This window comes from Oryzias latipes, chromosome 24 (genome assembly GCF_053564925.1).
Source record: "Oryzias latipes strain Hd-rR chromosome 24, Olatipes_Hd-rR_3.1".
Classification (NCBI taxonomy): domain Eukaryota; kingdom Metazoa; phylum Chordata; class Actinopteri; order Beloniformes; family Adrianichthyidae; genus Oryzias; species Oryzias latipes.
The window spans coordinates 10,356,446-10,381,554 of record NC_136260.1 but is presented as its reverse complement, the minus strand read 5'-3'; the positions used below and the strand labels follow the sequence as shown (position 1 = coordinate 10,381,554).

Here is a 25,109-nt window from a genome sequence, read left to right as displayed (position 1 = left end):
ACCTCCCTATCCTGAAAATCTGTGAAGTAAGACATACGCTGTAAACAACATCATCTTAGTTTTTCACAATATCCCTAGATTATTGTGAGTGGTGGAAATTGGATTGCAGCTTTTGAAACATGGAAAAAAATTTGTATTGTATTTGCACAAAGATTTCAGTTCATTCAGTGTTTTTAAACGCTAGCCACGGGCACAGAAGGCTTTTAATAGCACAATATAAACCATGACCACCCCTTTTGCTTCATTAGAATGTGAACTGATGTAACCTGAGTTTGCAGGTCACTGGAGGCAGCCAGGAGGCCCTGGATGTTGTCGGGAGGACAGTGTGTTAGAGAGAAGGCAAGTAGTTCCTGTCGTGCCTCCAGGTCCCCGTAACCCTCGCTCTGGCCAAGCAGGCTGCACACCTCCCACGCTGCACCGTAACCTGGGGACAAGAAAGGATGCAGGGATAAGAGAAGACGTCCGCGGTCAAGTGAGGGCAGCCACGAGGAGGGGGGTGAAGAAAAGGGTTTGAGAATGAAAGTGTCCTTCCGCCTCCAAATCGGTCCGACATCAATCAACACGGAGAAACGCACATTTGTACGCTGCGAATAACACAGAGCACAAAACAAAGCAGATATTGATGAGATGTGACAATAAAACATGCAGTAACCTTCCCCTCCTCTGGGATATTAATTCACACTCCACTGTGAAACCAATTTCACCTTGATGAAAATATTAGCCCGACGCGACAGAGCTGTGCTATAGTTACTCCACACGGCCTGCCATGACTCCATCCTTACAGATTCAATTATTCCTTTGCGTTCAAAGGCAGAGAACTCTCTTGCTTATCTGATTACACCTCTTCTCCCTGCGCCGTCTTCCCATTACTAAAACAGCATTTGCAGCCAGAGCGCCTCCACTGAATTATATTTTTGCTGCAACATGAAGCTGGAAATCACTGCAGGGATGTGGGCATAATGCTTATTTAACACCCTTTCAAAAGGAGAGATGACGTAGGATTGACCATTATGATTATCGTGGGCATTGGCTTTGTGCATGAGCGCACACAAAATTATTCAACATGCTATTCTGTTCGGAGTCATCCAACAAAGTCAACGCAGAGATTTGTCCCCGGCACACGACACAAATGAGGGATGCTCCGCTTTTTCTATTTTTCCTTTCCTTTCCATTTCCAAATAAAAGTTCAATGAAGGGCATGTAAACATTTTCAAGTTACTTTGGGAATAGATTTTGTAATCCAGGATTATATACAAATCAGATCCACAGGGTCATTCATTTGAGAGGCTTTTAAAAATTTAACGATTTCGTCTTTTGTCCAAAACTACACTGTTTTTAACCAATTTTTTTGTGTTCAAGTCAATTATGGCTGAATTTGAAGGTTAATCTATATAAAAAAATAGCTACAATAAGCTACAATAATAAAAAAAAAAAAAAGGAAGTTAATTTTCCCTAAGAAACATTTAGATTACCTCCAGAGGAAATGTTTTTTTTTAAAAACTGATCCTTCTTGTAAGTTTTACATGGTTCAAAAAACCTTGACCCAAAACTCCTTGCATTACGTGGTACTCCATATTAAATTTTGTGGACAAAATAATGCAGAAATTGAGGCAACCAACCCGGTACTAGCAAGGTATACCTATTAGCATTAGTGTAGATGTAATTTGATGGTTCAAACCTGCAGCCATGAGGTCCTGACAGTGGATGTAGGAGGTCTTGAAGTCCAGGGTTTGAAGAGCTTGCTCGGCCAGCAGGGTCAGCACCTGGCCTCTTCGTGTGGCTTCATCATGTCCTGAAAATGGAAACACACACTGAGAGGTGCAGCTTGCAAACGTGATTCTCTTTGATTCAATCAATCCAAATGAAAACAGATGAGCACAAATTACAAAAATGTAAGTTATAAGCACTCAAAAGGACCAAGATCACAACTGCTCTCTTTGCAATCTTAAAGAAAAAGGAGAGAACAATGCAACAAAAACTGGTAGAACTTTATTGGATTGAAGATCAAAGAAGCAACAATCCAAATATGAAATGGAGCTGTTTTGGTCTGCAGTGAGTGACAGGGACGTGTTGTTTACCCAGAGCTGGAGGTGGTGTTTGTCAAATGATTTCCACGCTGGCTGCTAAAAGAGTGTCTTCAAAAGCTGTCAAGCTCTCAATATGAAGGAAGTTCATGTGTTTTTTTTCTGTGCGTGGTTGTCTGCAAACCTTCGTTCACCCTATGTTCCTCTGAAGTCAAAGCACTTTTTTGAAGAGGATCTTATTGGAAAATGTTGGAAATGAAAGAAATATTTTCATTTTGACTTAGAAGTATCAAAAATTATAATTAACAAAGATAGAAAAAACTGTAATGAACATAAAAACCTTTGTTGTTTTTTTGTTTTACTTTAAACTGGATCACAAGAAAAATCATTTGCAAGTTAATACACTTTTAGACATGTCTATTAAACTACGTGATTCAAACTTTACACTCTTTGTTCTTAATGATATCCAGAATATTTCTGCAGAAGCAACCAACAGGATTCTCAACTGGTGATGCCTGCATTAAAGATTCACCACGAAGCCCCAGAGGCATGCACCCTTCAAAAGGCTCCTGCTTGCATTTATTTATTTAAAAATGTTTATTGCTCTTCTCATCTTCCTTTACTTTTTTTCTTCTGAAACCACACAGTGTGCACACCCTGCTGACATGAGGTACGAGGCGCCGACACAGAAATGCCACCAGCCCGGTCAGCCGGTTTCTCCTAGCTGGCGACACACGTCAGAGCGAGATTTCAGATACTAAACATGATAAAGAGAAAGAGCAAACACATATGCAGATCTCAAAAAGTGTTCTATTTTCATAAATAAAAAAATCTGAAAGTATTCTGTTTAATCCAAAATGTTCATGCACCTTTTAGTCTGAATTTATTTCCCTTCTCGGTTAAAAAGTGGATCGTAAACAGTCATTGTCAAAGGGCTGAAAGCTGAAAGATTTTTAATTAAAGAGGGAAATCTGTTTGGGTACATTGATATAAGCATCCGTGAGGATTTAAATATATTAAAATCTACAAAAAAATAAGAAGAAGCTGAGATGATTAGAAGAATTTTGAAAGTGAAAGCCCTCTGAAATCTAAGATTACAGATTAGAACTGTCTGAGGATTTTCCTTCAAGGGTTATAACTGGATTGTTGACGCATGCTGCCTGAGGAGTTGAAGATCGAATTTGGAGATTTTTATTGAAAACAGAATTGCATCCAGCTTGTTTCTTTTCACCTTTAAGTCTTATAGATAAACAGAAGTAAACTTTATTCAAAATGTTTCCAAGTTTCCTTTCGCAGTCTGGAGCCTTTTTTCTTCTTTGCAGTTTGCTCTATTAATTTAAAAATGTTTTTCGTGGCAATGCTTAATATCTATCTTTATCGTACGAACTCTAGCTTCTTCTTTTTTTTAGGGATATAGTTCTAATTATTTTACACAATGACTCCACAATTAACCTGAAACTGTGCAAACAACTCAATTTTGAATGGAAGATGTCTTTTTTTTTTTACTGCAATAAATAATTAAATAATTATTATTTTTAAATCACAAAAATTGAGATCAAACTGTTTCTACCTTTGATAACAAAAGAGACAAAACAGTTTCATAAAAATGCAAAACCTAAGGCAAGACGAGGTCAAAACAATGTGAAAAACTGTTGTAAAAAAATCCAAGGATTTATTCCAGGGTTAAATCACAATTTTGTGTGATAACTCTTGTAATGTTTGTTTTAAACCAAATATTTCAATACTAAATATACTTTGAAACCTTTAGTTTTTAATGAAAAAACCCTAATGGGGAAAGGGCTGCGATTCCTGCCTCATGGTAAACAGCTGATGTGATTGACAAACCCATTGGTGAGTTCAGAGACTACTGAGGCCCTAAATGTCAGAAATAATTATTTAGATCCATAGAGCAACAATATTGACTTATTTGTACATAAATTAAAAGCCACATTTTTTGGTCATGGAAAAAATAGTAATTGACAACATATGGACAATTATTACTTACAATATATAACTAGCAGCAAAAACGTTTTTCACAATAAAAGAACCTGTAATGGTCTTAAAAGGACATTGATCCATAAACCTATTGAATCCACGTTGCATGTTGCAAATACGAATCAATTTGAAGAAATACATTTTTTAAACCCAGTCCTTGTACAGTTTTTAGTGCATTTCTTCTAGAAAAATATATTTAACCTAAAAAGTATAAGTGTCTAACAGTAAAATGCAGTTGAAGTTTCATTAGAAACACTTAAATGGTTGAAGTCAAATATCCCTGACAGCCTTTTAAAAGAGAAAAAAAACCTGACTTTTAACAGAAAGGTTTTCAAAAACGTATGTTTGGTTTAGAAATAAAATGGAACTTGTCTGTGCCCAAATGCACACAAAATTATACAGTTTTACTTTGGAAAAGTACTAACCTTCGTACAATGTAATTGACTAAAAGGAATATTGACCGCGCTCGCAGCCTTGTCCTGAATCGGTCTCTGAAAGTCAAAACTGTCAAAGTTAATGTTTACTTAGAGTGAAAATTGCTTGCCCCTTCAATGTGTATGCATTTAGGTATTGATTTTACTTGAAAGCTGTTGCGCGTTTCATGAAGATGAATTCTTGCCGTCGTCAGGAAAGTGTCAGGAAATTGCCAGAAGTAGCAACGCTTCTACCCATGTGGGCTCTTTTCCTTACCTCATCTCATCGGTTGTGCTCACAAGTCGCTTTTATTTCAACAACTTAAGAGAAAAAAAAAATACAAGATCTTGGCAGGGTTGAACTCTGGCGGTCGTGTGTGGGTGTACCTGACACTCGGAGAAGCGAGGCCAGACTGAGCAGAGTGGTGGACTGCTTGTAGGCTGCAGAGCAGTGGGAGAGGCACTCCTTGATCAGAGACAGCCGATCAGATCGCAGTCGCACTGGAAAGAAAACAGGGAGAAGAAGTGGGAGAGAAAAGACGGTAGGGTGTCAGACTCGTTTGGCTAATTACAGTCTTCAATCTGGAACAAGTTACGGCTGATGATAAAGCGAGGGGAAATTATGTAGAGTGACTGATGAAGCAGATGCTTTTATGATGTCAGGAACATAATAAAGAGCTCTGATTCGCACAAAGACGGCCAAACCCAACCAGTGATATCCTGACAGTGTCTGATGATGATATTGTGGGGGTTTTTTTCTGCATAATCAAACAGTGAAGAAAGAAAATTTAACAAGTTGCTGAAAAAGAAATACTTTACTTCTTTACCCAACAGAATAAAAGTACAGAACATGCATACCATGTTAAATTAACCACTAAATGCCATTTTTTAATAATTTGTCACTTCCTTTTTTTTTTTTTTTTTTTTCTTTTTTTCTAACTTGTCCTGTCCAACAGCTAGGCAAACAGATGAGAGCTGAGGGCCTCTTGTGTTGGACATATTTTATTTTAACAAGAGGGGTTATTCATCTTCAGACAAACCAAAGGTATGTCTGAATAAACCCCTTTTGTAATTGAGGCCAAAATTTATTAATTTCAATCATGTTTGAAAATCTTTGGTGTTGGACCGGACGGAAAAGGAAAGAGGGGAAGAAGAGAGAGGGACGTTAGAGAGAGGGGGGGGTAGGAGGGTGATAATAGGAGGGGAAGGGGGGTAAGACCATGAAGCAGCATAGAGCAGACAGGTTTACTGGTTGTTTATCGTTACGGTACGGTTCAAATGTAGTACAAAAAGGGCGGGGCCTGTTCACACACACTCAAATATTATCAACACACCTGCTAGCCGCAAAAATGTCCACATGTCAACATGCACACAAAACAGGTAGTGTTCACGAACGCATACCTATGCCTTTAAACCAACTAGTGTGAAATCTTTCATTCATTCAATCATGCAAACTATTAGTGCAAAGGTGAGCTAACACCTGTGCTCAGGTGAGTGTTTATGTTCTTCTAAAATGGATGGTGGAATGTGAAAAGAAGGAGGAGGAGCGCCCAGCCACCCCCACACCCATACCCCCGCCGCAGCAGCAGCGGCAGCCGGAATTCCCCCAACGCCACACGGGAACAGGCAGGGAACAACCGCCCCCCGGGCGACCAAGACCGCCACCCAGGCCAGGGCCAGCCGGACCGCCGCGAGGCCCCCAGAGCCAGAGAGCAGGGAGGCGCAGAGGGAAAGAGAGCGCCGCCCCAGCCCAGCCAGGAAAGCAGCCCCCCGCTTATATTTGTCACTTCCAATATAACAATAATGTTAGTAATTTAATTTAATCCTTCATAATCCTTGTAATTGTAGAGTTATCATTTCAGCTACTAAAGCTTTTAGAGATTTGCTCTCCAGTCGTTTCCTTATAGTTAGACAGAAAACAGTCTCCTCTGAAAGGATTCTTGCACAAAGGGCCAAACTAGACTTAAAACAAAATTTTAAAAAACTACAATTGAAAGACACAGAGCATTAAATGAGATAAATGGAAGATTCTGGTCTGTCACCTTTAGGATATAGTGACAGACCAGAACCTACCTTCCTTTTTTTTTTTAACTGTAAAACGTTTTAATGGCACGTGTTAGTAATGTTATACAGAAATTAAACGAAATACACTTATCTTTTGACTTACTGGAAAACTTTCCCAGCGGTCATTTAAATATGATTATGCAGTTTTTAGCCAAAATAAAAAAACAGAGTTTAGAAATTCCCCTCTGCATTATGGATAGAGCCGTTGGTGTGAAGAAACCTCACTTCCCATCACCCATCTGTTTACCCTCTAACTGCTAGCTTTCAGACCCCTACACCCTCAACCTAACATTACCGGTGCAACAAAAATGGTGAGCGGTATTGGAGCAGTCCAGCCATACAGTTTTGAGCCAGATGCAGCTCAGATGAGGAAAATAAAGACGTACATGGATCTAATGGATGCATCAGAATGGAGCAGCTTTGCCATTGTAGCGTCTACGTCACAACTTCAAACAATTGAAAAAAGGAATACTCAGAAATGCAATTTTAAGCTTAATTCCCTCTATATATGTCCTCCATCATGAGAAAAATGGCGCAAGAACAGGCTACAAACACCATTTTCATCGGAGTGGGTCTTTAAGATAAGCCATAAAGAGTTACACATCGGGAAAAAAACCCTGAAATGACCGTCTTTGATTTTGTAAAATTTCATTTATCATTGCATTTTTGCTAAGCTTTGCTAAGCATTCATTTGGTCCATATAGATGTAGGGACCAAATGATTGCTTTGAAATCACAAAGCTACTACTTTTATGCATTTTGTGACCTTTCATTAATAAAACAATTGATTATAATAGTCTTTTTTTAAGGAAAGGTGTTTTAAGGGGTTATTTCCATGAGTGGCATTCTTATGAGGCAAAGAAAAAAAACATAAACCCAAACAATATGAAAAGTTAAAAATATATAACATCTTAATAAAAAAGGCTAGAAACCCTCTGTGTTAAATTCAGTTTACAATAAAATACGGATCAAAATTCCTCTCAAGCAGATGCTTTTGGTTGATCTGCTTCAGATTCTTTAACGCTGACAAGATTTGTCAGTGTGAGGCATTTATTCATTGAGCAATATATATAAATAACCTACACCATGTTACATTTTACTTGAAAAACTGGTACTTCTTTCAAAATAGTGCAAACTTTGTTTTTTATATATTCAAGTTGTAGAAAATATCCAGATTTATTTCTTTTTTCCTGCAAACCTGAGCTGAACTTACGAAACAGCAAGTTTGAAGCCTGGATAGGCTGCTGTGCTCCCCCACCCCCCACCCGTCCCACTGAGGATCTTTTAGGCTCGGCATCACTTTGGGCGAAACCTAGAGAGAATTCTGCTGAGGATGATGTGCATGAAGCCTTAGGCTCTTTAGGAAGGCTGCGGGGAAAAAAAGCCTTGGATGGGTTGCTTGTGCTCAAATTCTTCAGCTTCATAGGTGTATTTAACAGGAATAGAGCTTTTACTTTGTGAGCAAGAAAGACCATGCGCTCCTTTTTTTTTTGAATGTGTCTGCAGAACCATTACGTCATTGAATGAAGAGTACGAATAAATGTTGTAAAAGCACCATAAGAGCTGTGGAGCCAGAGAAGCCATGACCTCCAAAAGTGGACATTAGAAAGTAATAACTGATCCATATGCCACAGAAAAGAAATAATTTGTTTTCACCTCACTAGAACTCCGTTTTCTATCCATTTCCTCTTACAAGGTTTCTTGTCTTATTCATTTTCTTTTCCATTTTCAATTTCCTCCAAAGTGCTCGCCTGCTTTCTTTCTAAGCGAAGCAGACGGCGGTTTATGGCTCTCTCTGTCGCGGCACTTCAATGCAAGCAGCTCAGCCTGACAAGAGCATAGAAGGAAGAGGGCAGAAGTCAAAGCAGCCAACAGCACCTCACGGCCGAGGTGAGGCAATCTGGGGCCGAACCAGTTTATTCTGGCAGGGCTGTTTCCCTGGACACAGAGAAATAGCGTGGCAGGAAATCATTTGAGGCATGGAGTGGGAATGCAGATTGATTGGGTTCACAGCAGGAGCAAAAACTTCCAAATGTATGCTGAATGTGGGGTTGAAGGAGGGGAAAAAAAACAATCTGGAAATGTAACACTCCTAATTAAGCTGCCAGGCAGATGTTTGCTCGGATGATCCGTAATTAAACATGTATTTGACAGGACCGCAATGCACACGTGTCAAACTTGAAGTCTCCTACAAATGTCTTTTAAAATACCTTGCAGTGGCAAAATATGGACACCAAAGTCATCCAGTTGGGTGAGGGCGGTGATGAGATCCAGTTCCTCTTCAATGGCTGGAGGTCGATCTGCGATCAGCTGGAGACACGCCCTAAAACGAAGAAAGCAGTTGAAGTTTCCCATTTAAATACACACAGAAAGAAAGTATTGCAGAATTGCAATACCAATGGACCAGTGTGTGTGTTTGTCAAGGAGTCTAAATTGTTATTATTCATTAAAGTACGCACTGAAGACTGTTAACCCTTAGGTCAAGTTCCAGCAGTGAAATCAGAAATGAGCCTTCTCAAATGGATTTTATTTACAAAGTCTGGAGCGATTCGCTGGATTTAGAACTAGAGACCTTTCTCTTGCAACACAATCCACACTTATTACCCTTAATAGGATTATGCAGAGCATCACTTAGTATATGTAACAGCACACTGAATGAGTGAGTGTGCCTTTTTGAGAGATATGGACAGCAGTGTCTGAAGAAAAGAGGCAATAATGATTGACTTGTGCTGTACGTAAATCCCAGACAAAACAGCGGCTTAAGGAGGAAATCTGCTGTCCGCATGAGCTGAGGACTTGTCCTTGGTTTAGCTGAGACACAAAAAAACGTAATAGTTGAGATGACAAACAGCCAACATATAGCTTCAGATTTCTGGAACATACAACAGGAACAATAGTGTTGCCCTTGCAGGGATAAAACCACAAGAAAGGTCTATAGACAAGAACAAAAACCCAACTGGATTAACAGAAACTGTGTAGGTAATTTAGTGAGTCTATTGCGGGTTCTTTTTAGAACTCTCAAAATAGACAATAGACCACTGTTTTTATTTGTGTTTTGTGTGTGTAGAAGCAATTTTAGAAAAAACCAAAAAACAAAACAGTTGGCACTTCCATGAATTAAAGAAGACATCATCCACATGTCACTATGATATCTGAGTCTCTGATTGGTCAAAATTTTAACCTGGTTTAACTTTCAACCTGTGTTCAATGGCCACGCCTTTTGTACTCTAAAAGACTCCTAAAGATGTGCATAGTGATGCACGAACACGAGAGTTTCAAATCAAACATGTGACGTTTACTTAGACTTTCTTAAGTAAAGGTGGACGCTTGAACCGGCATTGGCAAGGGTGGTGCGGACTGAGCTTCATACTACATAACTCAAGAGGAGAAATATACATTTTTTTGTTAAATGTTTATAATGTCAAAGGGCACATACGTTAATAATATATAATCTTAAACTTTCACATTTTATAAATGTTGCTTTTTATTGTTGTTTTCAATAGATTTATTAACATTTGAGACTGGTTGCCTTCCTCAGACAGAAGAAAAAAAAAAAAGAAATAGTTATACATACTCAAATTAAAAAAAATAAAAATATTTCACACTGTTTTCCTGCTCACCTGGCCAAATTCATGCAGGGGTCTGTCAGAGATGTTGAAGAGTTGAAGTACTCTCGCGCAGCAGCCAACACCAAGTCTACACTGTTATCATAGGCCACCCTGTGAGCAGAAGCTTTTCCCCGGAAAGTCAAACTGACAGGAACGTCCTGGCTGACCTGCAGACATTAATTCAAATGTGGAGATCAATGAGAGTGGAAAACTGATTATAAGTGTTTAACACTGGGAGAATTCATGAAGAATGTTATTCAATCTACCTTGGAGCAATGCATGTACTGCCCTGCCAGGCGAATGTTCTCCACGCGGCTCGAGCACAGCAGGGACTCGACAAAAACCTGCCGCAGTCAGGAAACAGAAGACAATTTGCAGGATGAAATGGCTTTTTGCTGAACAAGTTAGAAAAAAGGTTTCAGCCGTTTTTGAGGAAATGATCTGTGTATTTAACCAAACTCTAAAATAAGACGCTCCGAGACAGAGTGAGCAAGTAGCCACAGAAGCAAACTAACAATTGTAGTGGACTTTTTTAATGACTAAATGTCAATTTTACAGTATCTGACATATATGTACAGTTGGGTTGTAGTACCTGATGGCACGTGTCTGGTTTTAGACATGCATAAACATGTTGCTGCATTTCGAGCAGGTCCTGCAGGAGGCCTTTCCAAACAGTCTCACTCACTGGAGGAATCCTGCATGGACAAAAACACACATTCAACATGCTTAGAGGATTCTGAGAAAATGTGGTCTTTCAGGCCCACAACATAAAACATATTTGGTCCTAAGTTCGTACTTGCGGCCAGTGTGACGACACAGCTTGACCATCAGCTGGTGGGCCTCTTCTGCACTATCTTGGCTCTTCTTCACAAAGGAAATGGGCTTCTGTAGGCCATGCTTTTCCAGTATCTCCACCACACTTTAGAAAAAGAAAAGTGTCACATATAAAGTGAGGCAAAAAAAGTATTTAGTCAGCCACCAATTGTGCAAGTTCTCCCACTTAAAAAAATGAGAGCTCTGTAATTTTCATCATAAGTATAACTCAACTATGAGAAAAATTAATCCATAATCACATTGTCGGATTTTGAAACAATTTATTTGTAAATTATAAATGATGATAAGTATTGGGTCAATAACAAACGTTCAACTCAATACTTTGTATATACCCTTTGTTGGCAATGACAGCAGTAAAACGTTTTCTGTAAGTTGTCACAAACTGTTGCTGGTATTTTGGCCCATTCATCCTTGCAGACCTCCTCTAGAGCAGTGATGTTTTGGGGGTGGTTCTGGGCAACACTGACTTCAACTCCCTCCACAGATTTTTTATGGGGTTAAGATCTGGACACTAGCTAGGCCACTCCAGGACCTTGAAATGCTTCTTATGAAGCCACTCCTTCGTTACCCGGGCAGGGTGTTTGGGATCATCGTCATGCTGAAAGATCCAGCCCTGTTTCATCTTCAATGCCCCCTGCGGACCAATCACTACTGCTACATGGCCCATTTCATTCTTTTGTACACGGATCAGTTGTCCCTTTGCTAAAAAAAACAGCCCCAAAGGTTGATGTTTCCACCCCCATGCTTTATAGTAAGTATGGTGTTCTTTGGATGGAACTCAGCCTTCTTTCTCCTCCTAACACGACAAGAAGAGTTCTATTTTCGTTTCATCTCACAATAGGACATTCTCCCAATCCTCTTCTGGATCATCCAAATGCTTTCAAGCAAATGTTAGATGGGCCTGCACTGGCTTTAGCAGGGGGACACGTCTGGCACTGCAGGATTTGAGTCCTTGGCAGCGTAGTGTGTTAGTGATGGTAGCTTTTGTTACTTTGGTCCCAGCTCTCTGCAGGTCATTCACTAGGTCCCCCGTGTGGTTCTGGGATTTTGGCTCAACGTTCTTGTGATAATTTTAACCCCACAGGGGTTAATGTAACAATGTAATTGTTACATTGAGAGTAACAATTACAAAAATATGCACATTTCAACTTCTACAGGATCTCAAATATTTTTTAAATCACAAAAAACCATCACATTTCTATTGTTTCTATAGAATTTTATACAATATTTCTATCTTAATAAACTGGTTAATATTTATCCTACTAAAAAACAAAACGTCCAAATAATTTTCAGATTAAAAAAAACATTCTAAAATATCTACTCATTTTGTTTACCGTATATATGTTGTGACGTAAGAAGAAATGTAATTTATTTTTGCAAATTAAATGCAACCCATCTCTAGATTTAGCTGCAAAGCTGTAAAACAAGACAATAGAAATGAATAAATACAGATATCATTCAGGTCTTAAAAGTATAAACAGACTGCAACAGTCCTTCACCCTGTCTTTCCTATGCCGGCTTTGTGTGGTTTCTGCTTTGTGTTCCTTAACTAAACTGTAAAGACAAATACAAAAGGGTTTTCATTTTTGGAAGAAAAAAAATGATTTTCTAAAACCATCTTTCTAAATGAAGTACTGTATACTGCATATTATGGGATGGCTAAGCAAATTTGTGCTTGCAGTTACATCATATTTATTTTTTAACCCGGCCCTCAAAAGGCTTCAAGAAAGCACAACACTAAAAGTGGTGTTTTGCTTTCATTTGCATCTACTTTTGTTGATGCAAAAGCAAAAAGAATCTCACACAAATAAGAAAAAACAGGACCAGTATCCCGTATTAAATGATGCACCCATTTAAAGTCAAATGAATGTAACCAGGCTGCAAGGCTAAATTTGATTAAAATGATTTTTTTTTCAGATAGAGAAAAAGAATGTGAATTTTTGTGCAAAAGTCAGAAGTATAATAGTAAAATAGTAGAAAAAATTTTAAAGACGTCAAACGTAAGTCTAAAAAGAATCAGATGACACTGCCAGGGTTACAACCATTTGATTAACTGAAAGAGAAAATCTTTCTAATAGAATGAATATTAAAACCTAACACATTTAAATTTTTATTCAACTTTTACACTCAACAATGTCATTTAATACTTAGATTTTACTACAAATTTGGACTTGTTCCAATAAAAAATGTGTCGGTTCAACCGGAAAATGTTAAAAAAATAATGTAGATCTAAGGGTTACATTAGAAATCAAGCTTTATAGAGGTTTAGGATGTCAGGGTTATATTGTTATGAAAAATGTTCAAACTAATTCCAAAACAGACACTTAAGAGGTTGTATAAAATAATGCATCACATAAAAAATGTAAATAAAAATTAGGCAGCATGACTCGAAGCAGGAGGTTTCCCAGTTGGAAATGTCAAAGCAGAGGAAGAGTGAGTGTAGCAAAATGAAACCAGAACAAATCACAGGAGTAAGACAGAAAGTGGGCACGATCCGAGCCGTACATTATCTTGGCAGCAGAGGGCCATTTGCAAGACACAGTGCAGATGGGGAAGGCACAGTGCAAGACAGAGAAGCAAGATGATGAACTGCACATCATAGAGACAACACCTATTTGTAAGTGTGTGTGTGTGCATCCAGGAGCATGTCAATGCAAGCTGCGTAATGCGACCAAGGGAGAGTGGGTGCTGGTGAGGGATTAGCATGGCACCCTCCGTCTCGGCAGGGTCGCACTGCTACAGATGTTCAGTCTCAGTTGCAACTCATTAGCATAGTAAACAGGTGCCTGTGCTGCATGTGTACAAGTCCTGAAATGTAGAACTCTGTGTGCACGATTGCTCAAGTTTGTGTTCATGGGAGTGTCTGCACATTTCCTTTGCCCATATAAATGCACCAACAGCCAGTGGCAGCGCGTTTTATTCCGATGGTGCGCTGAGAGCAGACTCCTTGCATTTTGCCGCTTGGTTTATCTGATTCTGTTGGAGTCGTACACACAGTCAACACACTTTCCGAGCTCGTGTTTGTGCTTGGATGTGCATGCCTGTATGTAAATATGTGCAAAGGATAAACTGGGCCTTAAGACTGGCTTGCTTCCTCCTCCTGCTCATCATTATCTATATTCCAGTTCCCTTCAGGCTTTCCATCCTCATCCTCCATCCCTTCTTGTTGTCACTACTTTGTATTTGGAAGTTGATCCTGAGAAGAAGGGCAGGAGAAATAGAAAGACCTGTAGCTAAAAAAGCGCCTGAGGCTTTCTGAACCCCGTGAGACGCAGAAGTCCTTTGACATTAAATAAACGAGGGGAGTTGAGTGTGCACCCGTGTCTCTTAACCATCTCAGTGTTTTCCATCCAGTTCACAATGGGGGAGGAAAATAACAAGCATTGCAACACTGCGAACATTTCCAAAGCGACACATCACTAAAGTGAAGAGCTGCTCGCTTTAAAAATGTCCCGTTACTGGCTGCGGCTGGGAGGTGAGGGGACACAGCCTGCTCAAACGAAAGTCCCAAAATGAAAGACAAAAGGCTTTAAAGAAAGTTGAGAGGCATCTCAAAGAGTAAAATTAACCTGTGAAATTTATCTAGAAAGAATGCTTAGAGGTCAGAGGAAAGTCATGGGTGGCAAGTTTTACCTGAGGTGCTTCTCAAGTTTGTCCACCCGGTCGTGAAGCAATGCAGTTGCGTCCGTCTCAGGTCTGCAAAGAGAGCAAAACTTAGCCATAGGTAAAGAAAAAAAAAGGGTCAATGACAAAAGTTTACACAGAACTGTGCAGCCTCTTTTGCCTGTAGGCCCTTTGGGTCAGGTTGACCCGTTCCCCTGGAGAACAATAGTTTTGGAATATGTGCACTGGACTGACTAACCCCTTCCCCTAGCGTTCCAAACAGGAAGTACCCACTGGCTCCAAGAAGCCAAAATCCCATAGACTGTAGTGCACAGTATTTAAGTTATAAACTCACCAATCAGATTCATCAATAAAAGTAACTTGTTTCACATTAAACATTTGAAATTTTTGATTGACAGACTTTCCCTAGCCTGCTTTCAAGTGTAAGGGGTGTGGCCTTCCTACAATCTCACTCCTGATTGTTGAGAGTGGTTGCCCTAGAAACAATGATTCGGACTAATCACTACCAACTGACGTAATCCAACTCCAACATGGCGGCGTCCATATTACGATTCCGTCATTAGATTTAGTCCAGTTCTCATTTTAAATCACTGATTTAACCACACAAAAAGTCAAATGGCCATCCAATCCAATCATGTGAATCCCTGTTCTCTGATCCGGCTTCATTTATTTATCCCAGTATTCCTCATTCTTAGTCCCCACTGCTTTGCTGCCTTATCTCGTGTTCTTTCCAGCATTTCACACTTTCAGGCTGGGGGAATATAATGTTCTCTTGTGCATATTTAGACCTAATTTCACAGTATCGCATAAAAAAAAAAAAAAAAAGGGGGTTCTAACTTCAAAATACGCTATAACTGAGGCAAGATGGCAGTATGGGAGCTTTCTTAGTCACTCCTGGGAGAAATGGTAATTAGAAAAGGTATTGCTTATACAGTTAAGCTTTGGGGTTTGCTAATCCACAACACAGAGAAAATAAATCGGTCTAGGAAAGTGAAACATCCCCTCTAAAATGCAGCACCATTTTTTGAAAAAGCAGCGTATTAATATTTTATGCTGGTGTAAAAATAAAAGCGGTTTTTGATTAAGCTATTAACAACTGCTACATAAATTACAATATAGAGTGTGTCTTTTTTCACTCTGAATATGATTAACCCATTTTTTGAGTTCATCTGAATTTAGGTTTTAAGAAATTAAGAAACACATCTATGTATAAATGGAAACTTATTAATTCACATCTAAAAATGGGTTCTCTTTGCCATCTAACTAACTTGTGAATTTAAAAAAGGAAAAAAACAAATTTCTCCCGTTTGTCACTAAAAGCACCTCTTCTCCCTAAACATTTCAAAAAATCCAGACCCAGCGGTGGGTTAGTGCTCCTACTCACATCTTTCAACTGTGTCTGGATTTACAGTTAGACAGCTGAAAAATGTCAGCAGCCTTCCATCACTCAGTAGAAACCCCTTTAGCTAAAAAAAATATATTGTTCATAGTGTTTGGATTAAACTCAGCTTGTACTGAAGACTGAAAATTTAGTCAAACCTGGCAGTTGCAATTAGTCAGGTGTGCTGAGAATAAATCCACTAAATCGTTTAAATGGACTGAGTCTTTACTTTTGGTCAGCTGCCACACAGATTCTAAAAGCCACTGAGTCCATATTATATCTCAGACTCAATATGCATCTTACCCTTTTTAGGCAAATTCTAAATTTGCCCTCCAAGTTTGGAACTTCAAGAAAAAAAATCCCTTTAAGGCTTTATTGATGCAAAGTGTGTTTGATATTCTGCAGGACAATTCTGGCACACAATGCCTCCGGCCATAGCTGTCATCTCAGACGAAGCATGAACATAAAAATCTCACCTCGACTTGCCCGCAGAGGACTTGTCAGCTTAGTACAACACTACACTGTAGTTTAGAGTAACCCCTGTCTCCCCACCAGTTCCACAGCACCTTGTGTCGCAGTCGCAGCATGCTAAAATGAGGCAGATCAACAAGGCCGAGCATGAAAGTCCGATTTACCTGAAGTCAATGTTTCACTCCTTTATTTTCTTTTTAGACTAAAATTGATCAACAGTTCCATCATTTTTACCAAAAGCAACTCAACAGGTCACCAGCCTGTCACAGTAGGATAAAACAATAACCAAATAAATAAATAAAATAGACATATATTTCATCCTAAAATATTTCAGTCTAAAACCAGGAGGTCTGTAAACAGCTTCCAGTCCAGTCTGTTCTTCAGTTAAACACATACATCTTTGATTGTCCACCCTATAAAGCTCAAGAATTACAATTTCAAGTGTTGTTTTATCTTAAAAATTCGCAGGCGTTTGTTAAATGTCTAACTGCACTGTTTGTTCATATTCTTCAAGTGTTCTAAAAGTGGTAGGTACCCCTTTAAGTCAAAAGACTGGATTTTGTTGCTAATGGGATTTCCCTTAAAAAAGGATCCTAAGCTACATCCACGCCAAATTTGGTGCTTGCACCACAAAATGCAAGATTTGTCTGAAATATCAACCTAATCAGTTCTGCTATAACACCTTTTCTGTAGTCCACTCTCTGATACTTTAAACCCTTTGAGAGCTGCAAAGGGTTTTCTGCAGATGATTAAAGCTATCTAACTAAGAAAAGTCAAAAGTTTACAAGTTTGAATGTGCTGTGCTGCCGACCGTTCCTTTAAAGACCCACTGCAAACGTCTTTTGATTGATTTTCAAAGCGATCACAGTGGGTTTTTTTTTAATTATGTTCATGCTGTTTTTAGCCTAAATCAAAAAAGCTATCGTTTTCTAGGTCATAGTTGTGGGCGGGACCACTGGCATGTAATAAAGAAATATTCAAAAATGCAATTTTGAGCTTAATTTTCTTTACATGTCCTCCATCATCAGAAAAATACCACAAGAACATGTTAAAAGCCCCTATGTTCATTGGAGAAAGTCTTTAAATGCATTTCAGTCTCACAAACTGCAGTCTGTTTGTGAGTCAATAATCCTGAAAGATTTCTTGAGTGATGAGTTTTGCCACCAACCAACCTATGCATGAGTCGTTTTTATTCATTAATGCTTGAGGAACTCCCTTGCCGTGCCTTTCCTTACTACAAACTCGCAAAAGCCTCACTGAGAATTTACTGGACCGGCCTTTCTTCTCCTGCCATACTAAATAAATTGCATTACAGATGAAAAATGTGTGTGCAAAAAAGGGGGAGTAACAGCAAAGTCTAAGGAAATTCTATAAGGAATGTAGCAAGGCTAAATGATGGCTCCTTGGTGCAGGAGTTGAGCATATGGGAGAGAAGGTAGAAGAAAAAGGTGCAAAGGGGGAGAAACAGAAGCAGATGGGGTAGTTGAGTTTTATTTATAGGTACACAGAGACTTCTGTGGTGGACAAAAAGGAAAGAGGTGGACTGGGATCAATGTGTTCTAGTGGACAAGGAGCTGAAGAACTGCTTCATCATCCTGACAGGATGGTTTTCATAACCTAAATAAAGATCGCTGCTGTCATTTGCAGAGCTAAAGCTGGACGCTTGACTTTAGGTGACTTGTGCAAACACTGTGTGTCTGACCCGTAGCCCCTCTGCGGCAGACATTCCAGGATGTCATAGCAGAGGCTGAGCTGGTCGTCCCGCTCGCAGCCATAGATGCACTCCAACGCGACCTCCATCAGCTGGTCCGGGTCCCCGATGATCTTCTGTGGGCACTAGAGAACACAACACAGGAGTTGGAGTGTAAATATTCTTCAGTGTGACTGCGCTCAGCTGCTGTGGACACACTGAAGTAATGTTTCAGTTCAGATCTGCCGTTCCTTCAGGCCATTCTTCAGCTGTGGCCTTATGGTGTCATAAATACATTTCCAGAGCAGAGTCATGAACACATCACACACACCTGCCTCTCTGTGCCAAGAATGTGACAGATTTCATTTGCCTTTGGCTTCATTTGCAGCCTCGCTTGTTTGACACCTCCCTCACGCATGCATGTGTGTTCGTGTGGGTGCCGGGGTACTTGCATCAGGTTTGGAGTGTTGGCAAATGATGAGGGGCAGAGAAAGGTCTCGCTGGGCCAGGCTGATCAGGTATTCTGCAAAAAGAGATCTGGCAGCACCTGCTCTCTGGCCCTCGCAGCGGTGCAGAAACGGCAGCATCCACTGGAAGGCATCTTTCACATAGCGCTCAGGGCTGGACTGATGAGGGAAAGCAAACAAATGCATCAGACAGAAAGACACTATATTAGAGGAAAATGAGTAAGCGGCTAAATAAACCAATAATATATAAGTCAAAGTAAATTCAAAAACTTATTCTCCTCTCTAGCCAAAAGTAAAGTCAACATTTAATTTTTGTTATGCTTAAATTGGTTCTAAAATCCAGCATATGCTGCTTTTAAACCCACAAAAAACTACTTTTGTCGATTTGAAAGTAAAATAAATATGTATCTATCTAAAGCAAGCTTTTCAGATGAGCAACACTATTAGTTTTATGGGTTCTATTTTTTTTATTTTCCTTTCTTTCTAAATGTTTTTACAGAAGACCACAGACCACTTCAAACTGAATTTACATAAAATTATACCATGCAATTAAGCTTGAACTTTAACTATAATTGCTGCAGTATGTGGGAAGTGCTGTGGTCTGCACAGATGAATGTCAAGTTCGTGCAGAGCCTTGCACCCACCTTATGAAGGCCCTGACTCATGATGTACAGAAAGCTGTCCATGGTACTAAATTAGATTTTAGTTTTTTATCCAACTTTTAGTTCACAAACAAAATAAATTGCACAGACAAGGAAAAGAGCATTTCTTCTCTGCTGTGAACTCTCTGAAAGACATCAGATGCAAGCAGAGAGGAAGGGTTAAGTCAGAGAGCCTGGTAAGCATTAACAAATGCACACTCACAAACTCACAAACTCAAAGCCTAAAGGGAGTTTCAGTCAAACAGCATGTATTAACGCAGTCAACAACATTTGCTGGCTGCCTGCCTGAATTGCACAGCTCATAGGCTAAACCTGGCAGTTGTTCACTACACTTTAAGGGAAAGCTTATGTAATTTATTCCAAATAGAAATGTAACCATGGCACCTGTAATGGAGGAGCTTTCCGAACTTTGCTGGTCCTTAAATGTGAGTCAAACAACTAAATATAATTTATTACTGATTTGTTTATTTTGCCTAATCAAGCGGCACATGTTGAACAGTTAAAACACTGTTAAAAAAATATATATATATATCAAGACTCACATTTTTCATGAGTAGGCAGAGTTTGTCGATGTCCTTAAGCTGCTGAAACTCTTTCAGAGTCAGGCTCAAATCACATGACGCCTCATACACCAGTGTTTCCATGGTGATCAGGTCATCACACAGGAGCTCCAGTCCCGGGATCTCCCGCTCCTTTCCTAGGCGCACGAGTGACAGTGCACAATCCACCTGATGGCCACAGGTAAACAAAAATACTGAACATTTTGACTGCAGAGTACATGCTGAAATGTCCCACGGGTAAAAGTGTAGCAAGCTTTAAAACTAAGACTATATGTATATTTTAAATGGACAATCAGTAAACAACATGAAATATAACAAAAAAGATTTGAAATCCAGTTAAATACTCTATTTATATTAGCAAGAATAATATAGAGTCATATTTACTAGGCATGACGACCTAATCTGATATGGATCTCTGAAACTGCAGTTCCACATCTTACCTGTAACAGTTTAATGTAAACTCTGACCCAATATGAAGATAAATGCAAATAAGTCTTTATTCCAAAAGGCAAACTTGGTTTATTGAATTTTAAAAAACAAACTGCCTAACAGCATAAATGTAAAAATAAAAGTCACAAGTTAATAAGAAACTAAACAGCGTGTCAGATCTTTGTTTTCGTTTTTCTCAGCTAGTCAGTATTCAGATTACAAAAATTAACATCTTTAGTAATAATATTATTAAGAACGGTTTTATATGAAGTAACAATTGACTTGAGTGAGTGATGGCATCATAGACATACACATAGTATTTGGCAAATTCTGCAAGACCCCATACCTATTTCCTGCACAAATAAATTCTTTAAAAATCATAGTTGTAATGCACCCATGATGAACTTTACAGATCTCTCTCAGCTTTTGAACTTGCAGAATTGATGACTGACAAAAGACTTTTTTGCCCCTCTGTAAACTAGATGGATGATCTTTCGTGTCACCCACTGGATTCTGAACCACCAATTAGAGAAAAGCGCTGAATTTATGCATGAATTTCAGCGTTCTTTGGTAAATCAAAGTATACCATAGAACTTCCTGAAGGATACACACCACTCTAAAGCTGTGAACCAGTCCGATTGGTCTTAACCAGACACGCAAGGCTCAAAAAAGCTGTTAGAATTTTGAACACTAACAGCTATAGGGTCTTTATTGCAATATAGAAAGCCTTCGAGCAATGGTTTTTTTATGTTTTTGAAAAAGGCAGGGTAGCACCGAGTTTGGAGCTAGTATTGGAAAGCATCACTAAACAACACCAACTAATTGCGATTTTTCAAGTCAATATGGTCCCTAAAATACATATTTTCCCTTATTTTTAAACCACCTGGTAGCTAAAAGTTGTTGCAACCATTGACTGTAAAAGAGAACTGGACGGAGTGAGTGTGACGTCATCCCCAGGAAATGTCTTGCTTCCCGCTCCAACCAAATGAAGTCAAGTCAGTCGCTATTTTTTCACGACACAGACGCTGCCATTTGGACCAGACGTCAGTAAGCAGTGATTAGTTCGAGTCAGTCCGAAACAACGTTTCTATAACAACCTTCCCGTCAATCAAGAGTGAGCTTGTTTGAAGGCCACACCCCTACCACTTGAAGCGGGCTCTGAAGAATCTGTCAACCCAACTTTTCGTATGCTTGACATTGGAGCACATGAGGCATCGTATTGTTAAGTTTATAACTTCAATACCTAATGAAAAAATATCATGAAAGAAGGATTTTAAAGAACATGTTAAAAAAAAAAGGTGTCAGAGCAAGAATAGTTATTATGAGAAATATAAAAACTGAGCAATAACTGTTTATTTCTCTGTGGGATTTTGGGTTCTTAGAACCAGCTGGTACTTCCTATTTGGAACGCCAGGGAAGAGGGGTCACTCGGTCCAGTTCTCATATACAGTCAGTGGTTACAACCCCTTGGAATATGTGAGGATGCTTTGGTTTAGTTTGGATTTAAGGTTGTTTTTTGTCCATGTTTTAAACTCCCCCCCGTTATTAAATCAAGGTTCATGTTAATCATCCACAGCCGTTTTCCTTTCTGTTCATTGTAATAAATGTACATAAATGTCTGGTTTCAGTTCTTCATTGTCAGGTCATCTGTTCTATTCTGCATTGCCATCTTTTTGTTTCAGTTAATTTATCAAATGTTTTAGTTTCTGCTACCATGCCTGGTCTCCTGCGTTTTGGTCCTACACCACCAGTTCCTGACAGAATATTTCAACGTTTGATGTTGTTTAGTTTATATGTATTCCCATCACTGAATTCACATCAGCCAACAACTTCCTGTAAAAACCTTGTTGAATATATTCAATAGTCACCTTTGTAAAGTTGTTACTCTGAACTGGCTTCACCTTACACTTTCTGCCTTGTTACAAATCAGTTAGCCATGTCAAACAGATTTGAGCAGTAGACAAATAAAAAGGGTGGCAGCACAGCAAGCAGTGAACTGGGAGAAGGAAAAAAAGAAAAGAAAAACAAGAAAAAGACAATATTCCAACCAATCCCAGACCAAATAATACCCATCAGTCTCTACTAATATCCACTCATTAGTCTTTCAACAATAAAACTTGGGCTTCCTGCTGCTGCGATCAATACAATTCCATCCAGAAGAGCAACCAGTCAATACGCGGCCACCTAAACGCTGGCAGCTTGCCTGGCCAATCGATGGTCAGCCACCTGTGGATATTGACCAATCAATAGGAGATGCCACTGGGCTCCAGGGTGATGATTGCTTTCTCTACACCTTTTAAAGACAGACTTCTCTCTGGTATTGCATCTTTCTTAGACCCGGGAGCATGCCTTTCACACATGCGGCGGCCTCGTCATCCTCAGCTTCTTAAGATATTTCTGGCTGAATAAATAATTGCTCGCTAATTGTACTGCTCCAAACACACACCGACAAGACAACCCAAATCACCTCGACGCGAAGAAGGAGCAATTAGACTAAACAAGTGGGAATGGTCTATTGATCTAAATGTGAGCAAAGATCCTCCCCATCCTCTCTGCTTCTCCTCCCCACTATCCAGAGACAGACTCCTCAGCTAACTGCACACAATTCAGATGTTAAAATCTCGCACTGTTTAATTAGAACTCCTTTCCCTGCCCCCCTTCGTTGTCGGTGCCGAAGCAGCTCCTGTGTGTGTGCTTCCGCTGTTCTTCGTGTCAGCTGCCTCTAATCACCCCTGCAGATTTGGCGACCCTCACTGTAAAGCTCTAGCTCAACGCGAATCTCCCGCCTCTCATCCCGTCCCATCTGAGACACCTTTTTCACGCATCTTCAAACCTGCTCAGTTTTTATGCTGCCTTCCTTCCCCCCACCTACTAATAGAGTCACCACAGTTAGCCTCCATTTGAACTCATCATCTGGCACATACACACAGGCCTTTCTTGCATATCAGCTTGCCCTTTTTCCAGTTCTCAAAAGGACCCATCTTTTTCCTCATTTTCTTTCAGAAAAGCACCCCACTACACTTTGAAATCATTTCGTTTTTTTTTGTTTTTTTACCTCATCTCACTGACAGCTCTCAGAGAAAATGATTTCTTCTTATATCTGATCATCTGGCAGTGGCAGACTTTAATTTTCCTGTTTTAAAAATACACTAACCAGGAATGCTGTATCAGCCTGGCACGCTTTCTTTTTTTTTTTCCCTCAATCTAATCCTTTTCCAAGCTTGTCCTCAGGTCATGTTGCCAATCCTTCCCTCCAGTGTCTTCCTTCCAGCAGCTCTCTAGAACACTCGAACTTCCTCTGATGAGGCCTCTTTTGATCAAACCCTATTTTCCCCACATTAAAACGATCTTCCGAGTATAAGCAGGAGTCAGATGAGAGACGGGGAAAAAAATAGAAGTGCAGAAAAATGACATTTGAGCATCTCCCTCTTCTTTTTTTCTTCCGTTGGTGAGAAAAAGTGTGTGAAAAAGCACAAAACATGAAGAGTTAAGCATAGTCTCTAGAGGCTTCTGGTGTAATGTTCGAGAGAGCAAAGGGAGATGAGGTCTAATTAAAAATGGAACAAGGGAGAGAATAAAAGGCAAAGCTGGTCTGATTTCTTGAGATTACCAAAGACTACATTTTTCATCAACTCAGTCTCTCTGGTGTGAAAACCTGCCCCCTCGGTTGACTTCTGAAACGAGCCCCAAATCTCTATTCCTCCATCACCTTTGCGTCAAATCAAAGGGGATAAAATTGAGAAATGAAGGGGAACGGCAGGACTGCACCCTATTTAGCCCTTTTCCAAAGACAGCTCTGTGACAACCTTGATCCATCACTTTGAAGGAGGTAAAGAGGAGGCAGAGCACCAGTTGGGGTACAGAGACAGAGGGCAGCTCCGGCTTTTATAACCCATTACTCTACTAAACAAGTCCCATCAAGTCCAATTTTTCAAGCGCACAGTCAAAACGCAGATGACACAAGCTTTGGTTTCCCTTCATTAGAACCCCATATGGCAAATATGGTAAATGAGATAATAACTGCCACAGACAGAAAATCAAAGTGACCTTGACGGATGGTTACATTTATTTTGCAATCATATGCCATATTGTGCGTCCTCAGTCATCTAAAATTAGTCTAACAGTTGTTATTCCATCCGCTTTACTCTACAATGAATCACATATAAACAGAAGAGACTTGTAAAGGACCATCGAAGGCCGCACCTTAGAAAATATGCTGCAATTTTGCCATCCAGGAGAAATAGAAGGGTTAAAAAGTCAAAATGGAAACAATTTAAGAAATATATTCCTCTGCAAGTGGCTGCATTTCCAAACCTTCTCTTAGAAAAAAAGAAATGTCACTACATCAAGTTATTTTAGCTAAGCTCTTTCAGCCATGGCTGGAGATGCTTCAAAGTGCATTCCGCATTTATTTTGTCAGCAGGAAGGAGCGTTCCCAGGGGCTCCAGCTGAGGGCGAATAAATCATAAGCTTGTTGTGGTAAAAAAAAACGTCAATTTGAGTGTAAAAAGCTTTATCCTTAAGGCATACAGTCGAAACTTGAGTTGCATAATAACGTAAAAAGGCTTTTGAGATTTAACGATTCACTTTCACCATGATTTGGTTCAAACCTCGGTTTTTAGGTCACGGTTTTGTTTCGGTTTAATATATGGTTTGTGTATTACAAGACCACAACTAAAGATATTAAAAAATCCTTTTGTAATTTTTTGAATGTGCATATGGTGTTGACACCATGTCGCTACACGATACAAGCGCATGTCCGCCACCTACAGTTGGAAGAGGATGGACGTGAAATGTAGAAGCAGTGCTGATTTCGTAAATGTTGCTCCAGGCTTTTTCTTTCACAGCTCTATTCCGATATATGAAAGACTTGCTGCCGTATAATTCC

General features: G+C 39.6%; 1 protein-coding gene across 1 annotated transcript in view; it reads right to left on the bottom strand.

Moving 5' to 3' along the window:
- Nucleotides 1-25,109, bottom strand: part of nbas (NBAS subunit of NRZ tethering complex) — a 158,840-nt gene that overhangs the window by 92,341 nt on the left and 41,390 nt on the right. Inside the window, exons 24-35 of the mRNA XM_011491806.4 lie at nucleotides 19,775-19,960; nucleotides 18,556-18,729; nucleotides 18,116-18,249; nucleotides 14,571-14,633; nucleotides 10,900-11,022; nucleotides 10,696-10,798; nucleotides 10,370-10,447; nucleotides 10,116-10,270; nucleotides 8,706-8,818; nucleotides 4,820-4,933; nucleotides 1,679-1,792; nucleotides 267-424 (exon numbers count right to left, since the gene is read on the bottom strand). Of these exons, the coding sequence (XP_011490108.2) occupies nucleotides 267-424; nucleotides 1,679-1,792; nucleotides 4,820-4,933; nucleotides 8,706-8,818; nucleotides 10,116-10,270; nucleotides 10,370-10,447; nucleotides 10,696-10,798; nucleotides 10,900-11,022; nucleotides 14,571-14,633; nucleotides 18,116-18,249; nucleotides 18,556-18,729; nucleotides 19,775-19,960 (1,515 nt within the window). The remainder of the gene's footprint in view (nucleotides 1-266; nucleotides 425-1,678; nucleotides 1,793-4,819; nucleotides 4,934-8,705; nucleotides 8,819-10,115; nucleotides 10,271-10,369; nucleotides 10,448-10,695; nucleotides 10,799-10,899; nucleotides 11,023-14,570; nucleotides 14,634-18,115; nucleotides 18,250-18,555; nucleotides 18,730-19,774; nucleotides 19,961-25,109) is intronic.